Here is a 24,125-nt window from a genome sequence, read left to right on the forward strand (position 1 = left end):
ATTTCCTCACGCACAATACGGCCAGTGTAGACGTGCCTCGGCCGAGGCGGCCCATTCGGGCGAGGAAAACGCACGCGCTGTTTCGGCCGAGGCACGTCTACACTGGCCGTATTGTGCGTGAGGAAATTGTCTCACGCGTATGTTCGCTCTGTGTGGACCCGGCTAGTCACTCGGTTTGATTTATTACAAAAAAAAAAGAAAAAGACGGTCAAAATGTACTGTGCCCTCCTGTGTCTCGTTGCCAATTCAAGGGTTAAGCCCTGCCGATAAAGATGTTTGCCAGTATAGTTCGTGTCATCCATGATGACGCGCAGATTTGTCAAATCTAACCCTTAATAACATGACAATACGCGTCGTCGTGAATGACACGATATATAACGGATATGACGATCGTTGTTGTGTACGTAACAGCGCGGTCAGATAGAATCCATCTCTTTCAATCGTCAATATCAAAATGACACAATCGTTGTGCAGGTATCCAAGTGCTGCGAGACAACAAGTTCAACCCGGACACCATGATCCGGCGCGCGGCCGAGGGCGGCGCGCAGGAGGACATCGCGCGCTGGTCGTCGCACCGCGTCATGCAGTGGCTCAAGCAGATCGACCTGGCCGAGTACGCGCCCAACCTGCGCGGCGCCGGTCGGTACCCAGCCCCTAACGTCGGCCGCTGCTGCATTGAGTGTCCGCGAACATACCAGGGCCGCCGCGTGGGGCGCTTCTCTGTCCAAATAAAACTTTAATGCCCATCATCCTACCACAGTCAGTGTCATTATTAAATCGGTCACTGACAGCACATTGAGGATCGCGTCATGCGGTGTAGTGACTTCAGCAGATTGACTTCGCGGAGTATGCACAAAGCAATGCTTAGCTTGCACCTTATAATAAAATAGACTTCATAACGAATTCATTTCCAAGTCGCTGTAGCCGCGAATTCGACAGCGTGGTAGGTTTAGTCTGTATTAGTTTCCGCCCTCCACAACAAAAAAAATCATCATCATCATCAAAATAAAGTATTTAAAAAAATCAAAAATTGTTTCAGAAATTTTCAAAAGCATGTACGAACTATAGCGCAACAAGTTTTAGATTTAGGCCATAAGATGGCAGTGGCAGACCCTCCAATGCGCACGGTCTCTAAATGTAAGAGTAAAGTATGAACTATATTATTTTATTGTTTGGTTTTCAGGTGTGCATGGCGGCTTGATGCTTCTAGAGCCCAGATTTACGGCCGAACTGCTAGCAGCTCTACTGAACATTCCCGCCAACAAGACTCTACTGAGGCGGCATCTTACGCAGAGGTAAATTCGATCTTAACTCATCAGCATTATGGTCGAATTTACCTTTTTTTAATATTTGTATAATTACAGGTTCAATGACTTGCTCGGCCGTGACGTCATTCAGCAAAAGCGGAATGCGGAGCAGACGCTTGGCTACCAGCCTCTAACGGCTACCACTAAGTATAAGGTATGATCACGAATAGGTAACATGGTTTGTATTTTTTCTTGTATAGTTTTATCTGCTATTTAAACATACAGTCAGCAAAAAATAATAGTTACGATATTAACAACACAACTTTATGATAATAGTATTTTATACAATCGTGATATAATATAGAGTTTTTCAGTCGGGTACAAGCTGAGTTGCCTAAGTACGAGATTGAAAAGTTTGATTATATCACTATTGTTACAATACTTTTTCTACGAGTCATCTAAAATAATACTTTTTTTTACTATAAAACCTAAATAGTTTATGAAAATTGGTAAGTATCTTAGTAGACAAAAATGTAGTACAAAAGACATAAACGTGCGACTGTTCCTCCTGCTGCGCGCCCGTTTATTCTTTTCTATGGGAGCGCGGCGGCACGTGATTGGTCAATTATTATTTTTAAAGTTGAATAGCGTATCGAAATGAATATTATAGTTGAGTAGGGAGTCCATACATAAATAGTATGCAATTATAGTTTGGTTTACGAAATCTTAATTCGACCATTACAGTTGATAAGTAGAAAATAGTTATTTACGATACAAGTGCATAAAATAGGGAATTCCCAACGAGTGGTGATAAATTAAAACACGACCGAAGGGAGTGTTTTAAATTGACACGAGTTGCGAATTACCTATTCGCACGTGTATCGTACAACGTTTTACAGTACATATGGCTCTTTAAAGTTTCGATATATGGCCGGAAAGTGCTCATTCCTGCACGCGGGCGGGAAAGTAGCACCATATGCACTATAAATACATTTTTCAACACATTTGCTCAAAACGGCGTTTTAACTATTAAAATTTGATTAATATGAAAGTTTCTTTTTTTTCCTCGCAAGTGTGTTGAAAAACGTCGTATGAAACGCATGTGCATTGGTCATTACACACATCGACTTTCTTATTGTGCGCTCGCTTGCAGCTTGCGCGCACAATATCTCCTCATGTCTAATGACCAACTTAGCACATTTGTATTACAATGCACTATTGAACGACTTAACAATTCATAGTATTTTAATTAAAGAATATCTTATTAAAAAAATCCTGTATACTCAAATTTGAACCATTGTAGGTACCAAAGAAGAGCCAGTTCTCCCTGAAGCGCAAGAAGAGCAAGGACGAGCTGGAGCTGGCGGACCTGGTGTGCCCGCTGCGCGACGACGGCTCAGGTGACGCTCCCGGCGCGGCGCCCGTGAGTCACTAACCGCACTAATACACTAACCTGACCCTGGGTAACTCCCAAACTTACAAACGTGACATATTCTCGACATTATATTATTTCTATTAAATATGTATATATATATATATACATAGGCATAGAACACTCCATACATCAGTTTTCTTACCAAACCGCTTATTATTTTCGTAGTCGTATCTCTTAATTAGTTGTAAAATTAAAATGAATTTGTTTTGATGTTTTTAAAGTAACTATGGTAAAAGTTTCGTGTAAAAAGAGTGATAAAGATATTTCGGAGACGCCACCACACGAGTTCCACCAAGAGAGCAACGATGCCCCAACGTTGGCTGTAATTGGGGTTAGTGAATATATCATAGAAAGTTTATAATATGCGTGTATTCATTATGTAGTACTAGTAGTCACACTAACTACTATTATATAGGCTACCAGTCAAGTAATAACTGACAACATTTATATTTTCTGACCCTATAATTTTATTGGTTCTCTACATTTTAATTGACACGAGGAATACGCTAAAAGTTTATTTTTTTCACTAGGAGTTGTATTTAATTTATAATACATTTTTTTATGTGTACTTATTCTAAAATGACGTAACTCCAGTTCTACGCTAGAAGCTAGGTCTTATCTCAATATAAAAAAAACATGACTTGATTAATCTGACGTTGTCTGCCATTATCAATGTTTTAAACTGGTCCGTTGTTGTTTTAAAACAATTTTGATAAAATATCAGATTTCTACGACGATTTGGATACTATAAACGGATACTGATACATGAATACGATACCAGGCTTTCATATATACGGATACGACGGATAAACACTAACGAATGTAATGTAATTAAATGTTTGTACCGATATCTTCGACGAATCATTTTTGCAGTAGGTAAGGGACGAAACAGTATTTGGTATACTTTGGAGGAGTATATACCTCATCGATTCACACTTTGTCCATTTTAAAAACGATCAGTAGATAGTAACTTAATTATGTAAATACATTTCTCTTTGTTTTGAAATTTAATCAATAGGGACCGTGCGCGTTGGAGGGTCTGCCATCTTGTGGCCTGAATCGGAACCATAAACATGTACACTTACACGTCACGTGTTTTCTTGTGCATAGTAGGTTCTGCCATCTTGTGGGCTACATCGGAACAATACACATCACATTTACGCCTCGCGCCAAAAATCTGACGGCTCCTGTGCTGCCTCCTACAGTTCATGCACGCTCCCTATACGTCGTATTTAATTGACGACGTCAAATCCAATATTATGACAGGTAATTTTTTTCGTGATGAATAGCAATGGCATTTCACCTATAGGGAGCGTGCATGAACTGTAGGAGGCAGCACAGGAGCTGTCAGATTTTTAGCGCGAAGCGTAAATGTGAGGTTTATTGTTCCGATGTAGCCCACAAGATGGCAGAACCTACTATGCACAAGAAAACACTTGACGTGTAAATGTGCATGTTTATGGTTCCGATTCAGACCACTAGATGGCAGACCCTCCAACGCGCACGGTCCCTATTGTGCCGTAGAATTGGTAAAATCACAACATTTTTCTTATTCTTTTGTATTTTTTGTAATAAGCCATATTATATTTTTATTAATATATTGCAGTGTTCAGGAAGCAAAATACTTTCAAACCGTATGTAAAATTTCCGGTTTTATAAAAATGAAATGTTGTCAATTATAGCCTATAGCCGTCAAGCGGCGTTGCAGCCCTGCAAATAGCGAATGGAGTACTCAGTGGAGGCTTAACTTAGAATTAAATATAAAGCTTGATTAAGGATTAAGGTCTGTTCTTGGTGATATTAAATTATTCCATTAATAATTTCTTGCTGATTTTAAGCGATTTGCATTTTTTGTTTATTGTTTTCTCTCTCTTGTTTCTTCACTTCCGTAGATTATTTTCGTACCATAACGTACATAATTGTTGAGCATTGTTTTAGCGATTATATATTAGTGTGCTTAACTATATTTTAAGTTCACTTCGCTATCCTTTTCGAGCACTGATTTTTCGGGTATTTGCTGCGGGTTTTTATTCTTTTAAAAATTTGGTTTGGGTTTTATTAAAAACTTAATCACAATAACACGGCAGTTAACCAAGGGCGAAGCGTTTTTTTATTATTTAAGTTTGGGCAGTGTTTATTATCTAACTGTGCTTTAATTCTTTATCTTCGGGTTGGGTGTACAGCGACATCACTAGTGGGAGAAAAATAAAGTAGATGTGTTTTACAGACGATGAGAGTAAAAACAGCGGAGGGCGTCGCGTCGGCTGTCTCTCCCCCGCGTGACCCCGCGCGCGCGCACTAGCGCATGCACGGTGCACGCACGCTGACGCTTGCACGGTGCACGCACGCTGGCGGCTGCACGGTGCACGCACGCTGGCGCCTGCACAGTGCGCACACTAGCGCGTCCATGTGCGCCTGCATTACGCGCGCACGCGACTACACACGTCACCGCCCTACGCTCCAGCAGCTAATCTACTGTGGACTACTAATAAAGCATGCGTTCTAATTTATCGTGTTCTATAATTTTAAGATTAATTTTATACGAGGGCTTCGAGGGGAGTAATTTTGATTGGCTAACTATGGTGCTAAAATTAAAATTATACGACACGGCGTCCGAAGCCCTCGGTGTGCGTTCGGGGTGATAGATTGTTAAGTGATTAATTTTATTAAAATATTTAATCGAGTCACGCTGCCAAAAATCATGTCTTGAATTATATTGGTCCGTTGTAGATATTGAGAGGTCTAAAAGTACGGTTTATTTAAAGAGATATATTTAACTTATGTACTTTATAATGTTAATGTCGACAACGCGAACGCGTAACGGTGAACTTCGGGCCACACGAGTGGCCGCTTCTCTGACTGAGTCAAAACTGTAGACTGCCAATAAACATCACAAACAGGCTTCACTCATCACACCGACCACCTAATCGAAAAGCAATAGACATTCCATTTTATATTCAAGTAATGTGCTTGAATAATTTATAATGACCGGACAGATGGCAGAGGTATTAAGACCGATTATAAACCAATAGTAACTGTTAATTGAAGTATCTACTTACACGTGTGTAACTTTACCATTAGGTCCATTAAATTTGTTACAAGTTTTTGATACAGTACTTAGTGCGTTTTATTGTAACTATATTGTTAAGTACGAGTCTTAGCTTTTTAGAAAACGACTGAAACGCGACAATATAACTCGGGTCTCATTTCTATTGCTACAAAAACTTTTCCATTAAGTTATAAGCCCCACATTCAGTGTATAACTTTTGACGTCTATGGTATATTGAGATTATTTATTAAAAGGTAATATTATATCCATGAAGGACCATTACCCAAATTATATTCTTGTATGTATGTACCGTCATAACATAACTACTTATGACCAACGTTCCAGACATTGTTATTTATTGTTTTTTTAAAGACCCTGTTTTGCTTGTCCGTATATTTTTTTACCATTCATATTGGCAAAAAATTGTATCCAATAAATAGGGTCTGGATAAGAACAGTCGAACATCATACATTATTACATTAAGCAACACGTCATATATGTAGGTACAGTCAAGGTATGTATTAAATATAATATCGGCACGGACAAAATATATACACGACTATATTATTATTATTACCCATACATTAAGATAGTGTGTACATATTTTTAGCATATTGTCCGTGTCGATATTTAATACCTTGGCTGTACATACAGTTTGACCAATAGTGTTGCCGCGGCACTGAAATCAGTGAATACAAGTTTCGTTTGCTAGGCACAATTTAAATAAAAATGTGTTACTAAATGGCAAGCTGTATTTTGAAGTCTGACAATATGACGAGTAAATACACGTTTGTCACGATGTGAAACAAATTTGAGATACAAAAATATACTTACCTAATTTACGCTTAGAACATTACGCTACGAAACGATAGATACCTATAAGTATTTTATTTTTAATTGGCACAATCCTCTCGCACAAATATGAATAAGATTCTGACTATCAACTGGTAACTTTTTAAATATACCCTATTCATAGATTCATACATTAGAAGCGCTGGTGGCCTAGCGGTAAGAGCGTGCGACTTGCAATACGGAGGTCGCGGGTTCAAACCCCGGCTCATACCAATGAGTTTTTCGGAACTTATGTACGAAATGTCATTTGATATTCACCAGTCGCTTTTCGGTGAAGGAAAACATCGTGAGGAAACCGGACTAATCCCAATAAGGCCTAGTTTACCCCCTGGGTTGAAAGGTCAGATGGCAGTCGCTTTCGTAAAAACTAGTGCCTACGTCAATTCTCGGGATTAGTTGCCAAGGGGATCCCAGGCTCCCATGAGCCGTGGCAAATGCCGGGACAACGCGAGGAAGAAGAAGCTTAGATTCATACATTAATGAGGTTTTACACGCACAAAAAATAGTGACGAAATATTGATTATTTTACAGAGTCCCTAAGGATTTTTTTTCCACAAATAACTCGGATACATATGAATAACTATTGACATACAACGTGTCCCTACACTATGGACATAGATGAATAAGACGTGTCGATTAGAGTATTTCTAACCTAGTCTCATTCCAAACGGCACAGAACTAACGGCGAAGTTAATGATTTACGATTTAATACTTCGGAACAGCCTGTATGTAGATACACGGTAATCTCGTGGCATTTTTGAACTGTCATAGGGACTTCACATGTATCGACTTCCGATATACATATATCGATACAAAGTAGAACACAACATATTAAAAAATATTTAAATTAGAAATAAACAACAGGCGATCTTATCGCTAAAGAGAGACTCTAAAGTTTTCTGCAAGAAATCGCTTAGAGTAGTTGAAAATGTGATATAAAGATACGCAATTAAAACAATGAAAACTGAATAGTTAACAATGTCACATATTACTTCAGTTCGGCAAATTCATAGTCTGTTTTCGTGCTATCAAGTGTTGCATTCGTTTCTTTAAAAGAGTAACAGATAGTCATATTTTTTCCATATTATCTTGTTAAATTATTTTTACTTTTTAATATTTTGTGTTCTTAAATTTTATCGATATATGTATATCAGAAGTCGATACATGAGAAGTCCCTATGACAGTTAAAAAATGCCACGAGTATTACGGCTACATTACGGCCTCTTTAAAGAGTACGTCAAGTCACTAGTGTCACTTAATCTTATCGTCATTGTGAACGACTAATACGGCATGCTCCTATTTATTGATGATTTATTTTCATTAATTTTACTTTTCAAATATATTATTTTGTATGATTATCTAATCAAATAAATTACCATATTAGAACATTCTTGGGAAGGAACCCTACTCGGGATCTCGGTCAATGTCCAGAGAGTAGAGACACGTTGTTTATCTTAGGACGGGCCTTACGGGCAATAAGAATGGGGCCAATACAACGGCGTCACGCACTCGAATTCGAGCAAATCGTGCAATCTAATGCCACAACGCAATTGGTGTATGAGTTCGCATCACGCTCGCGATTGGTCGATAGCATGATTGGCTCGAATTAGAACTAGCACCATTCTTAGTACCCGTAAGGCCCGTTCTTAGATATATGTCATTGTGAATAATTAAAAATTTATCATTTTTAGCATAGTGCGGATAATGCAAAAAAATCGGCAACGCTGAAAATACCATTTTACTATCTGTAACGGATAGATAAAAACAGTGTTTCTGTACTTACCGATAGTATTACATTTAGAGAAAGCGTATTGTATGTTATTATGAATGTAGCGTGATCCAAGATCCCGTTCCTACCACGTTGTGCCAAATCTTATAAATATGTACATGCCCTTACGACCCTGTCTTCCATGACTTTGTAATACAAGTGTAGGTTATTGGAAGGTGAGTTGTATCACTGGATAGCGACAAAACATTTATACATTATGTATCAAATAAATTTTAATATAACTTAAAGTCATAGAATATAAAATGTATGATTTAATAAACATTGAATGATGATTTCGTTTTTTATTCTTATTTTTTTTCATTATCCTCAAACATATGTTTCGATTTTACAAATGCTGTTGCGTCACTAGTTTTCCATACTTTGAATCCCTCTGAAAAAAAAATACATTAGATCGACAATTAGAATTCCTGGCTGTCACGAGAGAGACAGAGTGAGAAGAGGAAGAGAGCGAAATTAGTTGATAAGACTTGGTTTTTCAACTAATTACCTTCTAGTCGCCCAGACATCAACCTGCCAAAACATGACATCAAGACAATAGCAATTTTGATTTTTCAAAATACTCAAAATAAAGATTCAAATTAGAATGGAGCGGGAGTCCTTTTTATAGGCCTCTAGACGGCTAGAGATTGTGATAAATGCACAATGCTTGATGTAGATGGCGCAAGATTGTAGATACAAATAATTAAAAGCCTGTCATTATCTATGCCAATCTAAAGTCTTCTTTCATACAGGCCAATTCTAATTTTAGTTGTTATATGTGTAATATGTGTTTCCAACGTAGACTTTATACAGACGAGCCATGAGGGACAGAACACGCACAGATGTTGTTAACGATGTGTTCATATTTCGTGAAACGAAAAATAACCATCTCGAACCCGTTGCAAGGTCTAGGATCTAATTGGCCCCTTATCCCCTCTTAACCCCTAATCCGGACTGACAGTTCCAAATAATAATTGAACGTTAGTATACTGCTCCTTTATCTAAGTTAGTCTAAGGCTCCTTTATGCTTCAAAAACTAATTAGAAAATTGCATTTTAACCACTAGAGTGGCAAATAAGCTGATGCAAATGTAGTAAGAATTGAAAATATTTAATAGCGTTAAATTTGATTTGTTATGTTTTACAGTTAATAATTTGGGGTCATCCAATAATTACATCACACGTTTAGGGGGAGGGAGGGGTTAAGAAAATGTGATATGTTGTGATAAGGTGGAGGAGGGATTCACCAACTTTGTGATGTCACTTTAACTTCAAATGTAACTGAATAGTTCTGATTATTACAATAATCAATAACCTTACTGCAATGATAAACCGTTATTATTCGTGAATTTTTATTTTTAATCGGTTTCGTATCATACAATTACGAATATTGCTTTTATTAAAATAATAATACTTAATTCCAATTGCTGATTTCGTTGCAAACAAAATAGTCACACTAGGGGGAGGACAAATGTGACCAGGTGTTACAAGGAGGGGGGGGGGGGGGGGGGGGGGGGGGGGGGGGAACTTTCTCACTCGGTAGCAAACTTTGTTGAACCCTCATGCCTTGAAACCCTCACAAGACTTCAGATTCCACTCATTGAATTACGAGCGTAGCGAGAACCTTTTGAATAATAGAACCTTTCGCTTGCTCAGGTATCAATATTAGCACCAGGAGTTAAACAACAACTTTGGCCCCTTGTAAAACTAATTACCAAATTAAAACATTCACCTTTTCCCCGGCTCTTGCAGCGGATTTCCGCGATGCGCTCCATATCGGTCTCCGCTTCGGAATCCCTCATCTGTTTCTCGACAACTGCTACAGCTTGTTTGAGTAGTGACTCTTCCATAAAAGTTAACTCTGTAAAAGTGGAAATGTTGCTATTCTTACTTTAATTCATTGAATATTCAACCAGGGAACAAATCGATAGTTATTAATTTTAAAAGCGGGCAAAGTTGTTGTTTAACCGCTCGTGCTTATATTGGTGCCCCAGCAAGCGAAAGATTCCAAAATTGAACTACGAACGTAGCGAGTGGTTCGAGAAGTGGAATCTTGAGCGTTGCGAGGATTTCAAGGCACGAGGGTTAAACAAACTATTCACCACACCAACTGGTATGGTATAAAGCCCCTCTTCATTGTTCAAAAACGAATGAGCAGTTGCATTTTATCCAAATGCAAATCAGATGCAAATTTTTAGTTTTTCCTTATGTTTGGTTTGATTTTATTGGTATATATTAAAATTTTGTGTTTTACTCGGAGGCAAAGTTTGCTTAACCGCTCGTGCTAATATTGATACTCGAGCAAGCGAAAGATTGCAAAATTGAACCACGAACGTAGCGAGTGGTTCGAGAAGTGGAATCTCGAGCGTTGCGAGGGTTTCAAGGCACGAGCTTAAACGACACGATGAAATACTAACTATGAAATACCAAAAAAAAATCAAACCACTTTCATACATATATATACTAAAGGCCTGCAAATATGTGAGAGCAAACCTGAACACACACCACTCACTCCAGTACCCGTCGAAGTAATCGTGCCGCGTTGCAGATTCGCAAAGAGTCGAGGGTCGCTCGGTGTCATGGGTGCAAAATTATTTAACTCAATACCCGTCGAGTTAAAATTAAAACTAGCACAAAGCGATATCGCTTTTGCAAATCGTCTAAAAACATTATTAACAAGTCTCGCTTGCTCTACTATTGACGAATTTGTCGAGACGCGTAGCGACCAGAAATTATAAATTTTAAAGTAAACCTGTTTTTCTTGTACAGTCGCCATCAGATATATCGGAGCGGTCAAGGTGTTCATAAATATCTGAACTCGCACTCTAACGCCATGACAATAGAGGCGTGTTAGGAGGCGGGATATTTGTGAGCACCTTGGCCGATCCGATATATCTGATGGCGATTGTACCTACTTAGAAAATAATACTTGCAGACATTAATTAGCAGGCATACACTGTATGTACCTGACCTGTTAAACGCCTATTTAACTTATGTGCCTAATATTCTGTAAATGAATTGTTTTATGTACCGTACCAACCTAATTTTGACATGTAAAATACTATGTTTTATGAATAAAAATCTGAATCTGAAAAAAATATATTTTAGAATCTTCGCTTCCATCAGGATTCTATCTATGTACGCCCACGCCGTAAATATGTCATTTAATCTACTAGTTCCTTAGATACTCTCAAAATCTGCTACTAGTCCCCCAGCTCCTTCTTTTCAAATTTGTACAATAATTCTTTCAGTTTTCGCGCTGTCCGGCAGTGGAATGCTCTGCCCATTAATATCAAACGTGCTAAATCACTCTGTCTGTCTCTTACAAATTCTCCGGAGCATGGATCCGGTCCCGGATATTTGAAAGGAGTGCGTGGAGCCGAAACTAACACTATAACTAGCTATGATGTGACACTATTAAACGACGATTACCCCTGTATGTATGTAGGTAGCGCACCGAAGGACAAGCCCCTGTCAGTGTAGAACTATCGTAAGAAATAAGAACTAAAGTAACTGGACTATCGAGTAGATATTAGTGGACTGTTAACTGGAACTTTGGAAAAAACTATGGCACCTGCCCTAATCTTTGTTTAAAAATACGAAAACGGCCACTTGCACGGAGTGACACGACACGGGAACAACATTGCGTGAGTTACTCGGGGAGTGGAGAGGTATACGAGTATGCCGCTTTCTACCCAGTTGCTATTAACTCGCGCATTAGGTACCTATGCATATTTCACTTCCACCCCGCGAGTACCTATATAGCTATGACACTCTTGGGCCGGTAAATGCAAGTCAGAGGTGAGAGTGCTGCGGCCCTTGCTCAGTGTTCACACCAGTCGGCCACTGAAGGCAAGCCAGAGACGGAGTATGGGACCCAAGGGACGTCACTTCCCATTCAACTCGCCACAAGCTGCCCTGGGCTAGCTAGGGGCTTATTATTTTATTATAACAGGCAATTATTTCGTATTTGAAAAAAAAAAACTTTTTTAGTTTGGGAGTAAAAGCCAAATGAAGTTGTGTTTGCTGTAGAGCATCACACTAGCAATGCCTACCGAATTCCAGCATATTAGGTATACTTTTTCAGCAAACGAGAGGTTACCTACTCATGATTTTATTCTCAAATACGTAAACTTTGTTTTGTTTAAAACCTGGTAGTTGCCAGGAAACTTCAAGTAAAAAGACAACTCTCGGTACTGACTGAAATTGGTTGTATGATACTGACTAAGAAGGCGAGGGTCCATGCCGATCCAGGGACCGTTAAAGAGGCTGCTGGCCGTTGGCCGCGCCTTCGCCTCCGGTTCCATCAGCTGGGTAACTTGCCGCTTGCATTCCTCTGATAGTTGATTCACTACATTCGAGCGGAACCGCCACTTCTTCGTCACCTGCAAACGAAATGACAATTTGTTGTTTCCTCGTAGCATTGAAACAAAAACGAAATATTACAAAGGTTTTCTCGACTACACACTTCCAACAGAAAGATGCAATATAGCATCCTATGCAAACTTTACATACGCGCTTTACATTGGCACTCGCGCGGCGGACGGAACGTTAACAACATCTGAATCTGCATCCGAAGTCTTTGGAAACATATATGTCGCCTAGATGAAATCCTTATAAAAGACGCGACGAGCTTAAAAAGCGATTTAGGTAAATAGCACTTTCAAGTTACCTGTTTCTCATACAACTTTCTCGCAGAAGTCTCATTAAATGGTAGGGCTTGGTTTAGCATAGTGTAAAGAATGATCCCCATGGACCACATATCAGCCAGCTTAGGTAGATACGGGATACCCTTTAGTACTTCTGGCGCGGCGTACGAAAGCGACCCGCAGAATGTCTCCGACAAAACGTCCCGATCCCTGCAGCGGACTCCGCGCGCGAAACCGAAATCAGTTATCTTGACATTGTAATTCGTTGTGATCAATATGTTTTCGCACTTCAAATCTCTGTGCGCGATGTTTAGAGTGTGGATGTAGTGGAGACCGCAGCTAATCTGTCGCATCCAGAGCCTGCTCTGGTTCTCGGGCACAGCGCCGTTGCTTGTTAGGTAGTTGAGTAGGTCCCCGTTTTCGGCGAATCGCTGGAATATGTAGTATCTGGCGCGGCGCTGGAAGATGTCGGTGACGTGCACGATGTGCGGATGGTTGAGGCGGATGAGGATGTCCAGCTCGCGCGGCAGGAACTTGGTGAGATAGTCGCGGGGCGCACCCGTCGTGTCAATCACTTTACACGCCAACATCGTGTTGTGGGTCTCGTCTATCATATGAACTGCTTTGTACACCTACGAAGATTCATTTATTTATGTTATTATCCTATCATATGCTTAATGACCTACTTCATAGCACATCTTTTTATTATATGGACACTTTATGAATCAATTCATTCATAATGGGACTATGCAATTTTGCCGCCCGCTGTACCTACCTATGCGAACTGAGTCAATCCTAGATTAGGTTAATACCAAGAAAAAAGGTTAATTGACGGATTCGACGTATGGGAGACTGGGTATATAGGTATACGTTGTAACAGGGTAACTACGGTTGAAACAGCTCGAATATTTACGAAATGATCTACAGGAGAGTGACGGTTTCAAGGAGAAAGAGATGCGGTGCGTAGCCACATATTTATCGGCGATGCTGCGCCCATACCTTTTTTTATGATATAGGAGGCAAACGAGCAGACGGATCACCTGATGGTAAGCCTCACACACGTTACCGGAATTTTATCAATTTTTAGTGTAGGCTGTTTTGTTTCGAACGTGGTTCCTTTTTATTTGCAAACCAGGGCTTGGGAATTTGCCTTACTACCTACTTGTGAAAATGCTGTATAAAACAATCTGTGTTTTTAACTTAACAAAATGAGACCTTATCCTGAAGCCCCCCCCCGCCTAGTACTATTAAATACTACCAAATAGACGTCGCATAACAAGAAAGTCGGGAATTTCTTAATAACTTGTAAAGATCCAGCACGTTTAATGTGTTTATGAATTTTGAACATATTTTAATTCTATAAAAACTAGTTTTTAATTTGTACTTGAATACTAACCTTATTTAGTACTTGAAGATTTGCGAGGTCATGGCTGCCTAAAACAATACTATAGTATTATAATTTGTGATAATAGTGTAAAGCCTGACAACAGTTAATTTGACCCTCGCTATTTTGCGGATTTTCAATGGTACTCATTTATTTTACTGGCAACAAGCACTCTTTGACAACGAACGTTGGATGTCATCCAATGTGATCGATGTAAACAAACAGAAAATATCTACGAATATATTCAAATATAAACGGTTTTATTACAAAAATGCAAATAAAAATTTCCAAAGATGCGAAAAAAATTGTAGTGAATGCAATCAAATACTTACAGATTAAATGTTTTAAAGTTGGTTGTTGACATGACCGGTATTGACATTTTATAGTGCGGTTGTATTGAACTAGTTTGGTTTAAACTTTAATATTTCATTTAAGGTTTATGTAGATCGACGATAATAAAATATTTCTAAAAATAATGAGACGGTCTTGACTTTGCCACCTGTACAAAACAAAGCCCCACACAAAAAGAGAATTCAAATAGACGACTTCGATAAATATGCCATAAGGCATAAAATTCATGAATTTTATGCCGTGCGAAAACAAGTACCGAGTATCAAAACTCTGCTCACTGCTTTGAAAAAAGACATTGGATTTACAGGCAGCAGAGAGTACTTAGGAAAACTAATGCACAGTATGGGATTCAAATATGTGACATTATCTATGAAAAGGGATCTTATTGTCGGTGGCGCTTACGCTATTGTCAACGATGCTCCCATATTATAAACAACGCCGCGCTTCGCAGTGCGGCGTAAGCGCCATCGACAATAAGGTCCCTTTTCATAGATAATGTCACATATAAAAAATGCAGAAACCAACGTTCAATATTGATGGAGCGTTGCGATATTGTGGTTTGGCGTGAAAGTTATTTGGATCAAATACAAGAAGTAAGGGATAAAAATATGCATATAGACCTATATTCATACTTTTCTGAACCACGCCAAATGTTCGCAGAGCGAAAATGAACCTGAAGTATCGAAAGCCGTTTCAACAGGGAAACGACATATTATTGTTCATGCCGGTGGACCATCCGGATTTGTTCCTAATGCACTTCTGGTATATAATGATAAAGAAAAAAAAGCAGATTACCATGATTCGATGAATAAAAATAATTTTAAGAAATGGGTTACGCAGAAATTAATTCCCAATCTAAGTGAACCCACATGTATAGTTATGGATAATGCCCGATATCATTCCTTTCGCATTAATAAAAACCACCAACATCTGGCGACAGAAAGTATGTCATTGCAGAGTGGCTGCGTTCGAATAAAATTTCTATTCCACAAAAAGCATCCAAAGCTAGATTGGTGGAGATTTTGAGACGTCACAAACCTGAACCAATATATGAAATAGACACGATGCTCTCCACATACGGACACAAAGTGATAAGATTACCGCCATATCACTGTGATTTAAATCCTGTTGAGATGATTTGGGGCAACTAAAAATGTGTCTATCGATAATAAGGCTTTTCTAAAGTTTGTTGAAGATAGTTTTCAGGTATAAAACTTATTTTAATGTTGAGAATTTAGTTAAGTTATGTAAATTATTTTGCATTCAGTCTATATCATTAATGATTAAATTTTTTAATAAATTATTATAATATAGGAAGTAACTCAAGAAAATTGGAGCAATTGCTGTGACTATGTTAAAAAAATGAAGACGATTATTATAAAGGTCCTATAATCGAATTGGAGACTGAACGTTTTATAATCGAGGTTGGTGGCCCTGAAAGCGACACAACATCTGATGAAAATCAGAATTCGTCAGAGTCAGAAAACGAAGAATATATAAATATTGCATATTTAGAATCAGATTTTGACGAATAGGTAAATTGAAAGAACCGAATTCTCTTTAAGCAATGTTTTGACATTATACGAGTATCAACATGAAGCCAATGCCCACTACCCCGACTATACATGACGTACGCACATTATTGCCATACGTAAGCTGTCGCAGCGACACTATCTCAGGGTTAAATAAACTGGATTTACCTACGGCATTTAAATTGTTGCCTGTGATTTTTTCGGTTAAGAATTTCAACGAAATTAAGTACTTGTTTTGGGTTTTAGTTGGATGGGTTAGGTTAGGTTAGGTTAAACGATTGTATCGTCCAACATCACTGTTACAACCGACCACGTTATAAGGACAGTTGCACATTAATTGAAAAATGACTCGCTGCCAAAAAACTATTGCAGATAGGTTAATCATTTTAAATTAAAAATTAACCCAAACTAGTATTCTTCAGTGTATAATGTTTTCTTTAATTATTAGAGCTGTAATTGCAATAATATGAGCGATCGAAGTTAAGTTGTTACAACCGTACCCAGTCTCCCCTATTAAATTTATATCCGTTAGGCTAGTTTTTTAGTGTTTAGTGTCGCGCTAACCGTCAGCGCCGACGCGCGGAGCGTGCCTTCCCGAGTAGCCAACATGCCAATCGTTAACGCTCCGTAGCGAACGAAACGCGACTGCCACTGTCGCACTAATATGAAAGAGAGATGACTACGCCACGCTATACGTTGGCTACGCGGGCTGCGGCCGCGACATAATAAATAATAATGCACTTTAGTCGGTCAACGCACTGTGGGCTGAAATTCGGCTTTCATTGACATAGAAACCGAAGTTGTTCTTTTTACGTTTTTTTGATAAAATAGGTTTTGCCCAGTATTGTTATGGTAACCTATGTATGTAGTATGCCAAAAAATCACAAATAATTCGTAGTATAACCACCTGCGAGGATATTACGGTTTATTTTGCGGTTCTTGAGTAATGATGATTCTTGTTCCTGCTCCATACATTTATTTAAAAAAAAAATCGTAACTCCACAATTTTCATTCCAAATCGTCTAAAATTCATAGGTTACCATAACAATGCTGGGCAAAACCTATTTTAATCAAAAAAACGTAAAAAATAACAACTTCGGTTTCTATGTCAATGAAAGCCGAATTTCAGCCCACAGTGCAACGTGACACTAAAACCAGCCTTAGGTACCTATCCTTCAATGTTTCTATCCTTCAAAATTGTTTTCTGTCATTATGAGTTCCTAACTGAATGGACTATAGGCGACTGGAGTGACACCGCGAAATTTTGCCGCCACCCGTACCTGAAGCACGTACTTTAGCATAAGACCCTTCTCCAATGAGCTTGCCCAGTATGAATCCTTTCTCTTGAAGCATAGCCAGGTCCGAAGGTGAAGTCAGATCACACTTGTCGCCTGGAGTCCCCATTTATATTACTTTTTTCCGCACATTACTTGAAACTTTCTTTTTCCTGCATGGATGATGCATAGTGGTATTGGTTTGCTAGCTAGACATAACTAGCTAGCTTAATTTATCATTTTGTATTTATCATTTTTTCCAAAAAAACAATTCACATACACACTGACAATTTTTTACGACAATAAGCTTCAGTCAACTTGACATAAATATACAAATCGTACCTATTTCATGGATATAGTATCTTTTCTATACGTACCATACGCGTGCAGTGCGCCCGTGAGGGACAGAACATCGCAATGCCACCAAATTAAAAACTCGTTTTAACATTCCTGACAACATACCAAAAACAACCTACGTAATTTGGTCGAGTTCATTGTTACCCACCATGGCCACCATAAAAATGTTGACTGCGAAATAACCCACATAACCCACGTTTAGGTAAGAAAACTGATGTATGGAGTTAGCAATCTATGCTCACTTATTTCTCTATGGTCACCTAGGACTTTTTAGAAGTAGGTAGAAAGAAAAAGTGAGACTTACAAGGACAAACAAATAATGGCGCTTTCTCTGCTTCTCCTACTGAAAGTTCCACAAAGCCATCCCGTTTGATCATTTCCCCCCAACCCTCAAGTCAGATCCAGAGTTATAGAGTCAGACCAAGACAAGTACCCACCCAAATATGTTCTGTCCCTCACGGGACACGCGTACCTATTGCATATCTATAGAAAATATACTAAATATATTATAATAGGCCAATCAAATTAGATTTTTTGGAAGAATTAATACGAAAGGGTTCGTTGTTACCCACCATAAAACCTTACCCACTAAAGCGATTTTGAAATTGAGAGTAGGTCCAGAAAAACAGCTTTAAAAAGTCAATACGTTCTAATAAACACAAAGGTATTTTAATGTCTAAATTTCCGTCCACTTGAGACCTTCGGAATAGGCTCAGTAGGTTTGAAGCAGCGGTGGAACACACGAAGCAAGCCAGCATGCCTATCTACAATTCTACATGCATATATAGCACTTATACCTACATACTTACATTAGATAGACTGCAAAAATCATAAGCTTTCCCGTACCCGGGTAAAAAATGTAAGGTCCGTAAGTTCCCCAAGATTCCCAAGAAGTTATTTCATAGTCGAGCCTTAAAGATCGCAGTTGACTTTCATGATCGTATTATCCACCTGATTAGGGCTCTTGTTGGCGTGGGCCATAGTCCTTTTCAATAACTCACTCTTTTCTTCTTGAGCTTTCTTATAAGCCAGAGTTTCTTGCGCTGTCCATTCTGTACATATGTCGGAATTGAAATAGAAAATATGCTGTTATACAGTGTGGAAAAATCGGCCAAGAGCATGCGGCGTTACCATTCTATCAGCTAACTAAACGGGGGCTATTAGTAAGTCCAGAAAAACCAAAAAGCATTTAAAAAAATTATATTAGATTGGTTCACCCGGGAATCTAACCGACTAAAAATTCAAAAAAATTTAAATACGCTATTTTATTCCACTAGTCGATACAGTTACTGTTAAAATTTCTCCAAGAAACATTAGGTCTTACACTCGTCTGTCGTACAAAATATCCATAAATTCGAAAATTTAGTACACAAGAATATTTTTAGACAAGCGAATTGTAAAAAACCTTTGAATGCAGTTTTGTTTCTTTATAAAAATAAAAGAATGGTTTCTTTAAGTAAAATAAGTTAACTTCAGGTTTTCAGATACATTCCCTCTAGGGCCCAATAATTTGTTCCACCCTGTATATATTTTATGTTTACGAAGTATCGTAAAGACGCGAAACGGGCGAAACGAAGTACGCTAGTAGGCACATTGGTGACATTTTCTATTTTAGACATACGAGTTTTTTGTTCCTAGTTGCGTTAGACTGCACGACTGGCTCGCATTTGTTACGCACAACGCGATTTGACACCAATGTACTGGCTCACTTCGTTTCGCTCGTAGGGCCCGTCTTTACGGTTAAATAAAATGTAAAGTGGGGATTGCTCTCTTTGCGAACGGCCCACCAAAACATAGGAGTCTAGGTACATACAAATGATACAATAAAATAACTCTAACCTAGTAGCCTCGAATCCATCGCAATCCATTCACTATTTATAACATTTTCAATTTTCACCCTTTGTTGGTAATTCGGCTCTAACATTCGCGCAACTAGCCTCTTGCAGTTATCTGACAGGACGTTAAGACACCGCGCACGAAATTTCCAATTGTTATTGACCTGGGCCTGATATAACTGTTTCATATTTTTATCTTCAAATGGCATAGCCCTGTTCAACATTACGTAGAGCACAACTCCTAACGACCACACGTCCGCAGGTTTTGGGTAATAAGGTGTTCCCTGGAGTATTTCAGGAGCCGTGTAGGAAAGTGAGCCGCAAAAGGTCTCGCTTTGAATATCCCTTAGCTTTCTGTCGATGCATAACCGGGAGAAGCCGAAATCAGTAAGTTTAGCGTTCTGGTTGGCGGTCAACATAACATTCTCACACTTGATGTCTCTGTGCGCCACGCCGAGCTCGTGCATGTACTGGATGGCCAGCGCCAGCTGCCGCGTCCATATCCGCGCCTGGTCCTCTAGAATAGCACCCTTCTTTAGTACGAATTCTAACAAATCCCCGTGTTCCATATAACGCATAAAAATAAAATACTTGTCTCTTCTCTGAAATATACTATGTGTGTGCACTAGATGGGGGTGATTCAATTTTATTAACATTTCGATTTCCCTAGGTAAAAATTTCTTCACGAAATCTTTCGGCGCTACGCTAGTGTCAATGACTTTGCAAGCCAACACAGATATGGCATCATGTTTATTAGGATTCTTGTACTCTGCGAGGTAAACCTGAAATAGTTTATTGGGCATTAAAACATTTTTCGAATATCTATTCTCTTTTCTCTTATTATTATATCAACGTAATAACAACCTTAGCATATGACCCTTCGTTGAGTTTTTTGATGATCTTGTAGCCGCGATTTACGAGTGTTAATTGCTCGGAACCGCTTAACTTTATTTCTTCTTCCGACTCTATCTAGAAAAACAAATTCCTTTTATAAATAAGTTGGTACCTAATAATTAACTTCTTGACCTTGTAACCGCTTAGAATTGTTCATCGAGCCGAGCGTGCTCGTGTCTTCGCCGGGACGAAGTTACACGAAGTTTTGTCTTCGTTATTGCAGTGCATCAGGTATGTTCGCGGATGCTCGCATCGATGGTTTTAGGCCATAATGCGTAAGCGTAGTGCCTCACTGATGCGGCGGTTGCGCGGGAGCTCCAACAGTCTGCTACGTGTGCTGGCCGAGAGGTTAGACTGCCCGTTCCAGCACCATTAGATGCTACTGCACGTGCAGCGGTAGTGTCTTATTTATGTTATAGAAAAAAAATAATGGTATTTTTTTTTATATGAATAATTATGTATTTTACTGACATTAGCATTATTATGATTAATTTTAACGTATTACTAACAAATGACATGGGCTTATTATGTCTGAAATAAATGATTGAATTGAATTGTTATTGTGGATATTCTGGATATTGTATTATGACTTATACTGGGTGCCCAGTAAGTAATGGATAACCATCAACTCCCGACAGGGCACCTTAGGCTGGTCCAGAAATTGCACTTATAAGTCTAGTAAACCGCACCTTACTTAACTTCATTCACCATTTAAGACATATCTTTGTTTGTAAAAATGTAAATACTCGTAGCATGTGTTATACCATTGTAGAATCAGTATTAGATACACTTTTTTAGAAAGTTAGACACTCTGCTCTCCATATTTTTTTTATACGCTATTAGCGATCGCGGCTATCCACGGCGATTAAAAGGTTAATGTTATCGATAGAGTTACATAGATCCATATGAACGCACCGTTGATTGACCCTCCATTTAATATCATTAGAATGGCTTCTGTTTTGCGGTTAGATTAGCCAGAGACTTGATCATTTCACTAGCCTGCAAACGAAAATAAATAAAGTGAAATTCAAGTCAGCTCCAAAGTTCGATTAATTACAAAGGTATTTTTATGCATATATTTAATTTTTTTTTTTTGTATCAATCTCTCATCTTAAAAACTTTTATTCGAATGGTTTAACCTTTTCCTTTCTATAAGCTTAACAAGTGAGATCGCGCACCTTACAGCTACAAAAAATGCACGCATACAACAGCTGTTCGCGACCGTCTGATAGTTTCGAACTTTCAAGCGTCGTATTACTCCCAGATTAGACAATAAAATATTGGTACATGATTTTTATTATTTATGTGTAATTTGAATAAAAAATATTGAAATTGCTTATTATTTGCGCCAAAACCAAAAATAACGAAATAAGGTACTAACATGAACTAGGGGCCCTTTACCTTAGTATCTTTTATATTCAATAGACACTATAGACAGGTCAAAAAACAAGCACTCACTCTATGTTGAGAGTCTCTAATTGGATTGTTTAATATGTCACCGTGCTTTTTGTTAACAGTTTTGCGCGGGTCTGACATTCTTCTGTGTTGCTCCTTAGCTCGCTTTAGAGCTGCCGTCTCTACTGCATTCATAGCTAAAACATAGGTGTGGTTGCCTTAGGTAGGTAGCAGGTACATTATATTTAACTAAGTAGTAACGACTAGTAATAACTACGAGCGCGAGTGCGAGTATCCCAGCGTGAATTTGTTAAACTGACCCCATTTCACTCCCACCTTATAACACCCTTAATAACTTTTAGTCCTTAATAAAGATAAGTAAAATTGAATAATATGTTGTCTTATTTCAGTCAGTTTCACTTCGGCTTCGGTATACTCATACTTATACCACTGTCAATTATCATCCGAATCCGCTCAGCTGTTTTACGTGGTTGCCTATCTTTTAGGGAGTGCAATATATTTGAATTTGTAGGTAACCTTGTGACTACATACATATACATACCATTGTAGGTAGCTACTATGAATAAAGGTTTATTTTTAAAATATCCAAAGCCATTACTAGTAAGCCTGCTATCCATAGCGATCCATTCGGAGTTCAACACTTGCACGGCCGTATACCGCAGGCCCGGATCCGGCTCCAAGAGATATTTCACTACAGTCTTGCACTCGACAGAGAGCGTGGGCGCCACACGCGACCTAAATCGGTACTTCTTGCTCATTTGCTGCTCGTAAAGCTTCCGCATTCGCGTGTCGTCGAACGGCATGGCTTTGTTGAGCATTACGAACATCACCACACCCAGCGACCACAAATCCGTTTGTTTCGGCGCGTATGGCTTCCCGCGCAGAATCTCCGGAGCCGCGTACGACATGGACCCACAGTAAGTTTCACTCAAAATTGGCTGATTATCTAAGTCCACACAAAACCTCGAAAACCCAAAATCGGAAAGCTTCACGTTAAAATTCGCCGTCAATAGGATATTTTCACATTTGATATCTCTATGCGCGATCTCCAGTTCGTGCAAATACTGTAGCCCGAGTGCCAACTGTCGCATCCACACTCGAGATTGATTTTCCGACATACATCCGTTTTTTAAGATATGCCCTAAAAGATCACCATTTTCACTGAATCGCATGAAAATGTAATATTTGGTCTTCCTCTGAAATATACTATGAATATGTATCAGATGAGGGTGATTTAAACGTATCAATACGTCAATTTCGCGGGGTAGAAACTTCACGACGAATTCCTTGGGAGCTTTGGAGGTCTCGATTATTTTGCAAGCGAGTGTACTTTTGGCATCACTATCTTTTGATGAGTATTCTGTTAAAAACACCTGTGGATAAAGGGTGACACCATGAGAATGTATAACTTAAACTTTGTTGCTGTGAGTGTTTACTACTGTGTGTATTAGGCACCTTAGCGTAAGCACCTTCACCTATAAATTTAGTCAATTTGTATCCTTTAGACGACAAAGTATTTTCCTCTGATGGTGTTGTTTTCAATTCGGTCATGATACCATTACCATGCCGTTAAACACGGAGCAGCCAACATCAGCATTCAGTCGACGTCTCTTCATAGCCAGAGGAAAAGTAGGCATTTTGTTATATTTTATTTTGTTATTTAGATTTAAAAATTTAGACTACATTTTGATAACATAACTGACAGAAGTACAATGTCACTTATACATATGCATGACGGCGATTTTTCTTCTTTAAAAATCGTCAATTTTAGGAAAGTACTTTTTGGCTATGGAACCCCAGGCTTTCTGTGGAATACTATCTTGTTGTTACTTGCACATGGTGCATGTAACCGGTACAAATACTCGTAGGGAATATTAGGAGTGCCTACCAAGTGCCTACTGCAAAACACATAAAATCAAAATTTCGTTATCTGCCTCTCTATCACTCTTACATATTCGGCGATAGAGAAGCAGATAGATAACGAAATTTCGATTTTTGCGTTTCGCGATAGGCTTTCTGCAAAAAAACTGCTTCGATGCATCAATGACATGGTGAAAACTTTTCAAAAAACTGTTTAAGTCAT

General features: G+C 38.8%; 3 protein-coding genes across 5 annotated transcripts in view; 1 reads left to right on the plus strand and 2 right to left on the minus strand.

The window, feature by feature from the left end:
• The window catches only part of LOC133533464 (liprin-beta-1-like), a 44,740-nt gene extending 36,096 nt beyond the window's left edge, over positions 1 to 8,644 (plus strand). The window contains exons 9-13 of the mRNA XM_061872453.1: positions 475 to 639; positions 1,184 to 1,295; positions 1,365 to 1,461; positions 2,551 to 2,670; positions 4,910 to 8,644. Coding sequence (XP_061728437.1) covers positions 475 to 639; positions 1,184 to 1,295; positions 1,365 to 1,461; positions 2,551 to 2,670; positions 4,910 to 4,984 — 569 coding nt within the window. The 3' untranslated portion in view covers positions 4,985 to 8,644. The remainder of the gene's footprint in view (positions 1 to 474; positions 640 to 1,183; positions 1,296 to 1,364; positions 1,462 to 2,550; positions 2,671 to 4,909) is intronic.
• Positions 8,609 to 22,175, minus strand: LOC133533462 (uncharacterized). 3 transcript variants are annotated; one of them, XM_061872448.1, is made up of 9 exons: positions 22,085 to 22,175; positions 21,542 to 21,625; positions 20,597 to 20,697; positions 19,737 to 20,514; positions 18,849 to 18,949; positions 13,023 to 13,631; positions 12,576 to 12,735; positions 10,083 to 10,211; positions 8,609 to 8,742 (listed from the first exon to the last, which is right to left on the minus strand). In XM_061872448.1, the coding sequence occupies exons 2-9, from the start codon at positions 21,567 to 21,569 to the stop codon at positions 8,660 to 8,662; spliced, it is 1,989 nt and encodes a 662-aa protein (XP_061728432.1). In that variant the 5' UTR covers positions 21,570 to 21,625; positions 22,085 to 22,175; the 3' UTR covers positions 8,609 to 8,659. The 3 variants fall into 3 exon arrangements, with proteins under 3 accessions (XP_061728432.1, XP_061728434.1, XP_061728435.1); XM_061872450.1 differs by having other exon boundaries at positions 20,597 to 20,701; XM_061872451.1 differs by lacking the exon at positions 10,083 to 10,211.
• LOC133533456 (testis-specific serine/threonine-protein kinase 3-like) lies at positions 22,055 to 24,125 on the minus strand. The gene is made up of 3 exons (XM_061872439.1): positions 23,498 to 24,125; positions 22,641 to 23,415; positions 22,055 to 22,218 (listed from the first exon to the last, which is right to left on the minus strand). Exons 1-3 carry the CDS (start codon positions 23,591 to 23,593, stop codon positions 22,055 to 22,057), a joined length of 1,035 nt encoding a protein of 344 aa, XP_061728423.1. The 5' UTR covers positions 23,594 to 24,125.

This window comes from Cydia pomonella, unplaced genomic scaffold, assembly GCF_033807575.1.
Source record: "Cydia pomonella isolate Wapato2018A unplaced genomic scaffold, ilCydPomo1 PGA_scaffold_167, whole genome shotgun sequence".
NCBI lineage: Eukaryota > Metazoa > Arthropoda > Insecta > Lepidoptera > Tortricidae > Cydia > Cydia pomonella.

Coding starts and splice junctions, on each gene's coding strand:
- LOC133533462 (XM_061872448.1), bottom strand. CDS start 21,569: ATGATATTAAATGGAGGGTCAATCAACG. Junction 20,515..20,596: donor ACGAAGGGTCATATGCTAAG/GTTGTTATTACG, acceptor AAACTATTTCAG/GTTTACCTCGCAGAGTACAA. Junction 13,632..18,848: donor CCAACAAGAGCCCTAATCAG/GTGGATAATACG, acceptor GAATCTTCGTAG/GTGTACAAAGCAGTTCATAT.
- LOC133533456 (XM_061872439.1), bottom strand. CDS start 23,593: ATGACCGAATTGAAAACAACACCATCAGAGGAAAATACTTTGTCGTCT. Junction 23,416..23,497: donor GTGAAGGTGCTTACGCTAAG/GTGCCTAATACA, acceptor CTTTATCCACAG/GTGTTTTTAACAGAATACTC. Junction 22,219..22,640: donor TATGGATAGCAGGCTTACTA/GTAATGGCTTTG, acceptor CCTATGTTTTAG/CTATGAATGCAGTAGAGACG.